This window comes from Eutrigla gurnardus, assembly GCF_963514095.1.
Source record: "Eutrigla gurnardus genome assembly, chromosome: 2".
NCBI classification, from domain to species: domain Eukaryota; kingdom Metazoa; phylum Chordata; class Actinopteri; order Perciformes; family Triglidae; genus Eutrigla; species Eutrigla gurnardus.
In genome coordinates, this window is record NC_139916.1 from 20973524 (window position 1) to 20984648 (window position 11125).

Sequence of the window (11125 nt, forward strand, 5' to 3'; positions counted from 1 at the left end):
TCACTTCAAGTTCTCATTTCTGCAAACATAATTCATTCAGTGAGCAAACTCCTAAAAACAGTCCCTTATTTGCCAGGATATGATTTGCAGTGTACTTTTTGTTACTTGATCGCTATGTATAACTCAGGTTTTACTGAAGTTTTTTTTAAATCATGTTTTTCTTGAGGATTTCCTTCTGTACTGGCGCAGCCTTTTTACTACAAATGGATTCAACGGTTACCATGTGCAGTACACCAATCCTCACAGAGTAGGGCTGATATTGGTTTGTACTGCCCTCTGCAGGAGAACACACCACAGTCAAATGTTTGTGAATAAAAGCACAGTAAAGAAGGACTTGTTGTAGACCCCACACAAACCTGAATAAAAAAAAATATTGTTTATTATTTGAGTTGGTTTACATCTGGCAGGACCAGTACAACAAAAATACCTCAAGCATATCTACATGTTGGTCCTTCAGGAGATGGATTTTAAATTAAGTTTGAAAAATATATATATTTTTTCAAGATAGAGAGCAGATGCAGTGATTATTAATGACACAATACAGAGCACTGACACTTGAATGGTCTGCAAATAGGTCTCACACATAACAACAACAAAATGCTCCAATGCAAAGTCCAGTCAAGACAGTCTCAATATACAAGTTCAGTCAACTCACACAACTAAAAAAAAAAATGTACAGCAAGTTTTACGGATGTCATAAACAGCTCAGCATCCGTCAAGAGAGGTCAGTTACTGCTTTTAAATAAAGTTCATTTAGAGAGTCATGTTTGGTGCCGAGTGGCAGAACCGCTTCCAGGCATGTTCTGTGTGCCAGAGCAGCACCAACATGCTACATCACACAGCAGCAGCACCAACATGCTACATCACACAGCAGCAGCACCAACATGCTACATCACACAGCAGCAGCAGCAGCATGCTACATCACACAGCAGCAGCAGCAGCAGCAGCAGCAGCAGCAGCAGCATCCTGACCTTACAGTCCACATCCAGGGAAATGGAGGACATAATTTACTCGAGGAAGCCATCCAGAGTCAGGCAGGTTGAAATCTTGGGTGGAGGCCTGGTTACCTTTTTCCTTTTAGCTTTCATCAGTGGGCGAATCTCTGATAAAGGAGACTGGAGTGGAGTGATTGGTTAAGGAATTATAGAGTTTTCTGTCCTTATTACATTCTGATATAAATATTTCTTGATTCATTTTTTAACTTTTTCATGACTATTCGCCTAAAAGAAATATAACCCAAATGTTTCTGTTTAAAGCTGAATTCATTATATTTTTCCAATTAGGTTCAAAGGGAAAATCCATGGGTTAAACCCAACATCGCAATATCATCACTTCATGTTATTAGGGGAAACATGTAGGCAATATTAGCATCAGTCATGTTTATGACCATCTGATGCATGTAATTGAAGTCCATTATCAAAACTCTGGTTCGATCTCCACCAAACAGCTGTTTGCAATGGGTAAACATGCTTGGCAGGGTGGTGTACAGTAAGTTTATCAGAGGTAGTCCAGGCACAGCAAAGGTAAATAGTCAACACCAAACTGGTAAACAGCTTTACCATCAACTAGCATTTCAATGACTAAGTTAAAATCAAGAAACCCGGCCGACACATACATTCCACATGACGGGACAAAAGGATACAGGTTGAATGAATTTAGTACGTCCTCCTAAACCATCATAACCAGATTTCACCTGAAACAAGAATGATTTATTTTCATTAAACCACTAAGAAGGACAAATGACACATGAAAACACATACGACCTGAAGTGCAGGAGATGGTTGTGTTGTACATACAGCTCCAAGCTTCCTCTGAGGATCCAACATGCCACCAAAAGTCTTCTTTCTAAAGAGGATGGAGTTCCTCAAAAAAGGATCCATGGATCTGTCCTCGTCTTGAGCCTAAGGTAAGAAAAACAATACTGTTAGACACGTGGAAATAATTTGAAAATAGACCTTGTTGAGTGACATTTACAAAGCTACCTTGCTTAATGAACTCTCCTTGCGTTTGGACACAGAAGACCTGAAACACAAAGCATTTCATGTAACAATTCCATTTTCTGCACAGGGCTTCATAAACAGCAGCCCCCCATGATCGAACAGAACAGATCAACACACACATTCCCACAACACGCTGCATTAAACTTACCCAGAAGGATCGAGCCGCATCTTCTTGCACTGGAACTGCGTTGGTTTCTTGGCAACATCGTCTGGCGTTGTGATGTCATACGTCAGGTTGAGGTCAATGTCCTGGCTATCTGCAGGCTGGTGGAGGCGAGGCTGCTTCAGCTCCATTGGAGCCGGGCTGAAAAGATGGGCACAAAAACCTCATCATTAAAGCACACTAAGTTTATGTTTTCATGACAGACCCGTTGACCCGGTGACGCACCTTTCAAAGACAAGCCGGCTGAGGGCTTCGTTTGTCCGTGTCGGCGTGCTCAGAGTCCTCTGAAGAAACTCCACTTTCTTCTTCAGACTCTGTGGACAAACATACATAGATGCATCACAGCGATGCCTTTCTCCGACACTGAAAATAAATATTATGATAATTAATGTCCTATTTGGTCGATTTGCCTTACAGAGATCTCTTTGTCGGCATTGGCCAGATCATTCTGCAGAGACTTCATGTCCTCTTTGGTCTGTTTCACGTCTATTGTGGCTTTGTGTAGCTAAAATGACAAAGCATTTTTTTTATTGATATTACGCATTCAAGAAAATATTCTACTCACTTACAAACATAAAGTTACCTTGTTGTTTGAGGTGAGCACTTCTCTCTTCAACTTCTCACACATGTCATTTGAAGACTTCAGGCCTCCTTTTAGATTATCGTACTCTCTAAAAAAAAAAAGAAGGGAAGGAGATAAATGAACAGTGAGTGAGGTAAGCTGCATTCTTTAGGATTAAAGCTCTAAACGACATAGTGTGAAGATGATCGGTCACACTGATCAGCAGCTCTTGGGCTCCTTACTTTTTGAGCGAGATGCAGTAGATGGAGAGCTGCTCCACGGCAGCCTGGCTGACACCCATATCTGAGATCATGGACTCCACCTCTGCTCTCTGGCCTTGCAACAACATGTCCAGGCTGGGGCCAAACCACAAGTATTAGTGCACAAGTGAGACTTTTCTTTTACAATGCAAGAAGATCGTATAGGATGCAGAGATAAATCCTTGATATCGTCAGACGCAACTAAATATTAAGAATTTTCAGTGATTGTTGAATCATAGTTGTGATGTAACCTTGAAATGACAGGACTGCTCTGACTGAAATGGGAAATTCATTATTTCCTTACTTCTATATCAAAATTACAAATAATAATGTAATGACATTATTATATTTTATAATAATATATTTTTTCACACTTGCAGAAAAAAGTCAATATAGTGATGATTTAAGTGTGACCCTTCTCAGAAGCCTAAATATGACAGTGTTTCTACCACTGCGGATACCTTTCAAAGGTTTTCATTTTGGTCCTGAGTCTCCGGGCTTCCTCCTTGGCAGCCTGAGTTTCATTCTGTTGAGTCTCCAGATATGTCATCTGTTTCTGTTAAAAACAGTCATACAAATATATGTAATCGCAGAGGCAACATGAGTCCGTATTCAAAATGGGTTAAAACGATAAGAGAACAGACAGCTTACTCTGAGTGTAGAACAGAGCATCTCCTTTTCCATGATCTCTTTGCGCACACTGTCCAGGTCTCTCCTCTGCTTGTCCACAACGTCCTTCAAATTATCCGCCGTCTTCTGTTTGTCTCGCCAGTCACGCTCTACAAATTAATCAGATGGACGATGAACTACTGCCATCTACTTTCAAAAATCTAGCAGATCGCAGTGTAGTTATGTTTCTTACCTTTGCTGCTTAAAAGCACCTTAACGCGATCAAGCTCATTCTAAGGAAAGGAAAAATTATCAAATATAAAAAAAGACTAAATCAAATCCAGATGATTTGGCAAGGAGTACCATTGAGCACAATATTTGCACGTGACTTTCCTCCTCTCAAGCAATTTATCTGTAAAAACCTCAAACACAACGCTGATGTACAAGATGTTCCAGGTTTGGTACCTGCAAGCTTTCGGGGTCCGCTGTGGCCCCCTCCTCCTCTGCATTGATGTCAAAGTACAGCTTGTTGATGATGTGTCTGGTGCTGACCTAAACACACATAGAGCACAGCAATATCTTAGTTGACGCGTTTCCCCCGTTTGGCAAGTTGGTTGAGTCTGGCTTACTGAAAGTACTGTACCTGTTTTCTACATTGTGGACAGGTTTTTGTGGGGGCTGTCTGAAACCACTGGAGAAGACTGAGGGGAGAGATTACAAGGAGGAATTAGCCGCAGTCAGAACTGTGATTGCTGAACGTTTTACTTTCTACAACAGGTTACCATTCATAGTGGAAAGTGTGTCCGCAGTGGATGGCAGCGACATCTCTGTGGTGATCGAAGAAATCGGAGCAAATCGTGCAATATGCTCGGATAGGCATCTTCGCCGTCACAAGGACCACCCTGTTATAAACAGCATTGGAAACATATTACTAGACGTACAAACAGTTTTCTGCCCTCTCCCTACGTATAAGCGCGTTCGTGTGCAGATAACGTGCTTAATGTCTGCTATTTCAGCTCACATCGACACGTTACTGGCCCTGCATCATGCACTCGTCAACAGTTTTGCTTCGGTAACGTTAGCTAGCTTTGGTAAACGCTGGCTACCTCGTCGACTGTTGCCATACTTACAAAACAAAGACGTGACGTCAACGCGCAGTCCTTCGCTGGGAAATCAAGCATCCATTATATTGTGCAGAATGTATCGTTTCGTCGAGTAACACTGACTTTATCGGCGAGAGAACTCGTCCTTAGCTAACGACACAACAACATAGTTCCGTTTCCCCGCTGTACGTTCAAATACAAGCCCCGCCCCTTATGCTGCATTCATGTGTTGCTCGTATATTTGGCCACACTTTTTCAATTCAATTCTACAACCATTTTCTTGCAAAATCAATTTAGGGAATATTTCAAAACGATTAAGTGAGAATCAATTACAACCCATTTTCTTTAAATGTTTGAGGTTCCACCCGAATATCGCATACCCACTGTGAAGGGATAGCTTTGATATTTACTTTTTTCAAACCATACTCTGAAATAGATTACTGTTAATAATAAGCAAGTAGGGTTGTTTGATGTCCTAAGTGCTCGAATGCACCACCGAGATCAAATAAAGAACCACAAGACAACTCCAGATGGATTATCTGTTCATGAACTTCATATCCCACAATTCCTACTTCCGTAACCTAACGTTAACTGTTAGCAGGGCATGTTGACTAGCAAGAAGAAGAAGTTACTTCTGTCTGGTCTTGTCGTTGTAAGATAGCGTTAGCAAGCGTGGCGAGCGAGTTGTGGAGTACAACTGCACTACAAATGCACGATGCTCCGGACATGAAAGGTAATGATTTAGAAGTAATCAAACGAGTCACGAGGTTTTAAATCAGAATGACGGCGGTGAAAGTAAAGCCAGCTAGCTGCATATGCTGCCGAGTTACGGTTAGCTATCAAAGTAACTGTTGGGGTTCTTCATCAGCGTACCAGAAGAAAAAAAAGTTCAAACACGAAGAAATGGTTCAATATTATTTTATTTAGTCTTCCAATTTAGCATTCCATCAGCGTGTAACGTTAACGTTAGCAATAGCGGGCTTTAGCTCGGATGTTCTTTGAAAATAAAGTCACATAAAGTCATGACTCGCGCAGGGGTGCTCGTGTCATAATAATAGCGCATCATAACTAGCTTGATCTTCAGTCATGGTATCAGTCACGTAGCTGTTGGTGAGCTTTTGGTCCTGTGTGTGTGTCCTGCCAGGTGTGTGTCCCTGCCTGCCGTAAGTAGCAGTGATGGATGGAGGAGCCCAAGGGGCGACTGTGTCGTGGGAGACCGATACTCTGGCTCCCCCGGAGCACCTTCGCTCAGAGAGGGCGGACAGTCCCACACCAGGTCTGGTGGAGGGAACTGAACCAGGTGAGGCTGAGCAATATCCAGCTCTTTGTTTTGCAGATTGGTCAGTAGGCATTCAAGACGAACCAAAAATTATTAATCTGAAATCTCAAAAATGTGGCAGAGCGGTCCTCTCTGAGTGGATTCGTTCTTTCATGCTAATCTAAACATATGTAGGTCTCTCTGCACATATTTGGCCTTGGATAAGTGGATGCATGAATTAAATTAATAAATACATGTTTTGTATTTTATAAAGTTTATTCCATCTCCTAGCCCATCCCCCATGGGATTATATTACAAAACATAAAAACAGTTTACAGTATGCGTGCATCATGTTTACAGTACACCAGTCTGTGTGTTACGCAAAGAAACAGCCTCCAGTTAGGCTGGTCATGCATCAGAGATCCACTCGATTGAATTCTAAATAACAACTCTTGTGCAAAGTGTCATTGATAATTACTTCCTCTTGGCATCCAGCCAACATTTAGGTTCCACGATTGCAGATTAGTGAGTATCTTTGCAACAGACTATTCCTGTGACAATACTGATGAATCCATATTTCTACATGACAAAAAACATGCATGGGGTCCCCTGCTGAAGCTGTTGCCCCTACGACCCGACCCAGGATTAAGCTGTTGACGATGAGATGAGAAAAACATGCATAAAAAATGACTTTAATAATACAGAAAGAGAGAAGGGAGAGAGAGGGTTTTTGGGCTCTGTGAGACAAGACTATAATAATAGTAATAATCTCTCTACGATTATGTGATCAAAAAAATGTTAGGGCATTAGGAAAACCTCGCCATACCAACAGTGTAAGAAGTAAACACTACCATATGCTCTTCCAGCTAATAAAACAACTGACTGAAGTCTGAAAATATGTCAGCAGCAGCACTGTTGTGTCACATCCAGCTTGAACAAATCCAAATCTGTGGCCTCTATTCCCTGATCTTCTACTTTCACTTTCTCTGAAGTAGATAAACTGGGACCAGAGTTCATTCATGTATCTACTGTTGCTGCACTGAAAAGTGATTAAGCATTAATAGACCAAATAAAACATATTTTATTGAGGGTTATTTTGGACTGTGACTAATGTCGGTCAGTGTAGAGAAGTTTTCTTTCTTGTTCCGTAAAAGGATAGAATCATATCGTGCAAATTGGCATTGCATAATATAGCGTCTATCTTTGAAAAGCAGAGTCATTTGGCTGCTTTTACAAACACCTTTTTAGCCAACATTGGTGCCGCTTGGGACTGTCTCAGGCACTGTGGGAGACAGTTCTGTATGGTTCCCATAAAGAAATCTTAATAAGCAGATGTGCGCTGCTCTACCGAGGTGGGGAAGTTAACCAGACTTAGTTTTGCCAGACCAACCAGTCCTCTCCTGGAAACCCGAAAACTACTGTTTGAAAACACTTCTGATAATTAATAAATGCATAATGAAAGTTTGTTTCTGAACTATGTGAAGAAGAAATCACACTCTGATTTGGACAAGCCAGACAAAGTGAAGATTTTTACTTTGTTGGAAGTATTTTCAAACAATATTTTTTTTTACTTTTACAAGTAAATAGACCTTAAGAATGATGATGAAGTGGTTGGAGCTATGTTGGAGCTATGTCCCTGAACTAAGTTCTAGCTATGTCCCTGAGCTATGCTATGTTCATCCACTTTCTATGGGAACTAATCCAGTTGTCTCTGACGCAGTGGATGAGACAGTCCTGAAAGCAGCTGGACCTACAGATGCAAAGCAAAGGGCTGTTATTGTTTTATAGGCTTGTTTATTTATTCTTCACCCATCTATACATTATACTAACAATAATTCATCCCTGCATTTACAGGGGCTGGTCAGAAGAGTGCTATGTTCGTCCATACACAGTCTTTCGAGGATCTGACTGCTGAGGCAGGGGAAGAGGACCAGAGAGAGTCCGAACTCGACAAATCAGCAGAGTGTGCAGAGGAACTCAAGGTGCTGGTAGGAGAGAAAACTATAGAGGAGCAACACAAAAATGACATTACATCAGAGAGGATTGAGGAAGACGTGTCCAGTGAGGCATGGAGGAGCCATAGAAAACACGTGTTTGTGCTGAGCGAGGCTGGGAAGCCCATCTACACGCGCTACGGCACCGAGGAGGCGCTGTCCAGCACCATGGGGGTGATGATGGCCCTTGTCTCCTTCGTTGAGGCCGAGAAAAACATAATTCGCTCCATCCATGCAGGTCAGAATATACTTTGGCTGTAGGATATTGTTCATGAGTAAAAATAAATAAATGGGTCAAAAGTTGCATTTTATGAGCTATGTTGAATCAATGTTAACTCTGTAAACATTTTGTGTGTCAGATGGCTGTAAAGTGGTTTTCCTCACCAAGAGTCCTCTGGTCCTGGTGGGCGTGTCTAAGACCTGTCAGACGGACAAGGAGCTGCTGCGGGAGCTGCAGTACATCTACTACCAGATTGTCAGCCTACTTACCCTCACTCAGCTCAACCACATCTTCCAACACAAGCAGAACTACGACCTGCGCCGCCTGCTGGCCGGCTCCGAGTACCTCACTGACAACCTGCTGCATCGGCTGGACAGAGACCCTGGTCTGCTGCTCAGCGCAGTCACCTGCCTGCCTCTGGCCAGCTCTGCCAGGGACGTGGTCTCATCAGGCCTGCAGGCCGCCAAATCCAAGAACTTGGTGTTCTCCATCCTGCTGGCGGGGGACCGCCTGGTTACTCTGGTGAGGAAAAAGGACCAGTTCCTGCACCACATAGATTTGCACCTGGTCTTCAACCTCGTTGGCTCCTCTTCGTCCTTTCGAGAGGGTGAAGGCTGGACGCCGATCTGTCTGCCAAAGTTCAACACTGCAGGATTTTTCCACGCACACATTTCTTACCTGCAGCCTGCGTCTGAGCTCTGCCTCATCCTGGTCTCAACCGACCGAGAGGACTTTTTTAACATGTCCGACTGCAAGCAACGGTTCCTGGAGAGGCTGAGCAAACGCAGCGCTTACCAGGCCCTGAAAGAGGCTCTTAAAAGTCCCAGCTATTCTGTGGAGCAGGTCGGCATCCCGGAGCTAAGGCACTTCTTGTACAAATCAAAGAGCTCAGGGCTGTACACCAGGTGGGCAAGACATCTACTGAATTATACATACATTGAATTTATGTCACAAAAGGTCTCGGCATTCCTCTGAGTTCAACTGGTCACTAACAAGATGCTTATTTCTTTTCCTCCAGTCCAGAGTTCCCTGAAGTGTACCAGTCTGATGAAGAGCAGGAAAGGCTGATGGGACTGTACCAGGACCTCCACAGCAGCTTGCATCACCCACTCAGGCCTCTCCGCTCCTTCTACCGCTGCGGTGAAACTGAAAACATGCTGGCATGGGTAAGCCTGGCATTGTGACCTGAGATGCTTGTACTATCTTTACAGTAGTTCACGATTGCCCAAGCTCAATTTTTTCACAACAATAGATATTACACTCATTAATATTAGCAATTATGTCGTAATACAGATTAAAGGTAAGCATTTTGGCTCTCGTTTCAGTTTTGCACTTTGCATGAAGAGATTTGCATATCAAATTCATGACCCAAAGCAATCATAAAACACTGTAATACACATTTAGTCGGCGTATTCACACCCGCCGTCTTACTCTACCTCCTTTCCTGCAGGTGACAAGCGGCTTCGAGCTCTACCTCTGCTTCAGTCCGCTGGGGACCAAGGCCTTGGCTGTCTCTGCTGTCAACAAACTGCTGAAGTGGATCAGGAAGGAGGAGGATCGCCTTTTCATCCTGAGTCCTCTCACATACTGAGCCCTCGCTATCGGCTGATCTCCTCAAACAAAAAGCAGACCGCTGCGAATGATTGCCGGAGATTTTTTTTCTTGCTTTGGGTGCTTCTGATCTAATTCACACATCTGTGATTTCAGTAGATTGTTTCATGACGGTAAGTTAAAGCTGTGTTTTATCTGGCTAGATTTTTATAAATTAAAATTTGAATAACGGATGGAAGCAGCATCAGCATCATCGATGATGACAGAGTAACAACAAACTGTGGTGTTTTAATGCTGGAAAAGTACTTTCATAAATGACTGTTTTACTGTAACAGACATATTATGCCTTGAAGAATATGAAAGATGCTGTCTTTTTATAAAAGCCATCTGCTCAGTTTAAAAATAAATACAATTTGAATTAAAAAACGTGAATTTTCCGAGGACCTGCAGTAAATTGAATTATCTTGTTATAACATATGGTGTCAAAATATGGGTTGAGCACATTCCTGTCGGTTTTATCTTTACACGATGACCAATAAGTGTAAATGTAATTTTACCTCTATGCACTTTTATGCAAAATGCATTCCTGAGAAAAATGTGTTTATGAGGTCCGTAACCTGTTTACTACTGTCATCTGGTTGTGTTAACATGTATTTTTAATATCTGTGTAAGGAATCTTAATTTCACCCACTTAATCTTACAGTCTCCATTGGAATTTTCCTTAATTTACCATAATGTGTCTTAATTAAAAGTATTGTATGCGATTGTAGCCGCTTGTGTCTAATCATCAGGTTCACTGTATATTCTTGGGATTCTGCTTTGCTTAAGGAATCCCATGATGCCACATCTGCCTCCACTAATCATGCCTTAACGAGTGGCTGGTGTAACAGTGTTCGGTTGTAACAGTGCAGATGTATGGCTGCTGTGCAATTCCAGAATTATTAGATATAAATAAATATCTGGCTGGTAATAAAACAGATTGTGTGTCTTGCTCACTCATCACTTATGACCCACTACAAGTGTGTGGCATAGAGACCCTCTGCCTGTATTCTCTCTTCTTATTTTGCTGTGTTCGAGAATCATTTGGACCCTATGCAGGAGTGTAACCCCCAGCCATTAAGCAGGGTGTGTATCGGTCAAACACTGCCACTATGCCCCACCCTCTGTGTACAGACAAAGCGAGAGCAGACAGGCGGCAGCAGGATAAAGTGAGCCTTGGACTGCATTCATTAAAAGTACGGCACCTTCCCGCAGGTTTGTGAGGTGGCGTGGATATATCTATTTGTGACACAATCAAAAATAACATTTTATTCTCCTGATGCACAACTTTGTTTGCATTAAAGCCGGTCCCTCGCTGCATTCACTCTCTCGCTTGCTTGACTCATTGAGGACGGGAGAAGTTTGC

At 42.5% G+C, this 11125-nt stretch overlaps 2 protein-coding genes across 3 annotated transcripts; one reads left to right on the forward strand and one right to left on the reverse strand.

Moving 5' to 3' along the window:
- Positions 1 to 356: 356 nt before the first annotated feature.
- traip (TRAF-interacting protein) lies at positions 357 to 4872 on the reverse strand. 2 transcript variants are annotated; one of them, XR_014598087.1, is made up of 17 exons: positions 4725 to 4872; positions 4377 to 4496; positions 4238 to 4295; positions 4060 to 4146; positions 3848 to 3887; positions 3637 to 3764; positions 3447 to 3541; positions 2968 to 3081; positions 2747 to 2834; positions 2579 to 2668; positions 2389 to 2477; positions 2149 to 2304; positions 1983 to 2022; positions 1797 to 1901; positions 1643 to 1693; positions 928 to 1115; positions 357 to 887 (listed from the first exon to the last, which is right to left on the reverse strand). XR_014598087.1 is itself a non-coding variant. In XM_084023126.1 (16 exons), the coding sequence occupies exons 2-16, from the start codon at positions 4472 to 4474 to the stop codon at positions 1008 to 1010; spliced, it is 1347 nt and encodes a 448-aa protein (XP_083879252.1). In that variant the 5' UTR covers positions 4475 to 4496; positions 4725 to 4872; the 3' UTR covers positions 357 to 1007. The 2 variants fall into 2 exon arrangements, 1 of the variants encoding a protein (XP_083879252.1); XM_084023126.1 differs by having other exon boundaries at positions 357 to 1115.
- Positions 4873 to 5275: 403 nt separating this feature from the next.
- On the forward strand, positions 5276 to 10695 carry mon1a (MON1 secretory trafficking family member A). The gene is made up of 6 exons (XM_084020378.1): positions 5276 to 5430; positions 5842 to 5997; positions 7810 to 8187; positions 8309 to 9074; positions 9188 to 9335; positions 9620 to 10695. Exons 2-6 carry the CDS (start codon positions 5874 to 5876, stop codon positions 9758 to 9760), a joined length of 1557 nt encoding a protein of 518 aa, XP_083876504.1. The 5' UTR covers positions 5276 to 5430; positions 5842 to 5873; the 3' UTR covers positions 9761 to 10695.
- Positions 10696 to 11125: the final 430 nt, after the last annotated feature.

Coding starts and splice junctions, on each gene's coding strand:
- mon1a (XM_084020378.1), top strand. CDS start 5,874: ATGGATGGAGGAGCCCAAGGGGCGACTGTGTCGTGGGAGACCGATACT. Junction 9,075..9,187: donor AGCTCAGGGCTGTACACCAG/GTGGGCAAGACA, acceptor CTTTTCCTCCAG/TCCAGAGTTCCCTGAAGTGT. Junction 9,336..9,619: donor CTGAAAACATGCTGGCATGG/GTAAGCCTGGCA, acceptor CCTTTCCTGCAG/GTGACAAGCGGCTTCGAGCT.
- traip (XM_084023126.1), bottom strand. CDS start 4,474: ATGCCTATCCGAGCATATTGCACGATTTGCTCCGATTTCTTCGATCAC. Junction 4,147..4,237: donor GTCCACAATGTAGAAAACAG/GTACAGTACTTT, acceptor ATGTGTGTTTAG/GTCAGCACCAGACACATCAT. Junction 2,669..2,746: donor TGCTCACCTCAAACAACAAG/GTAACTTTATGT, acceptor TTGTCATTTTAG/CTACACAAAGCCACAATAGA.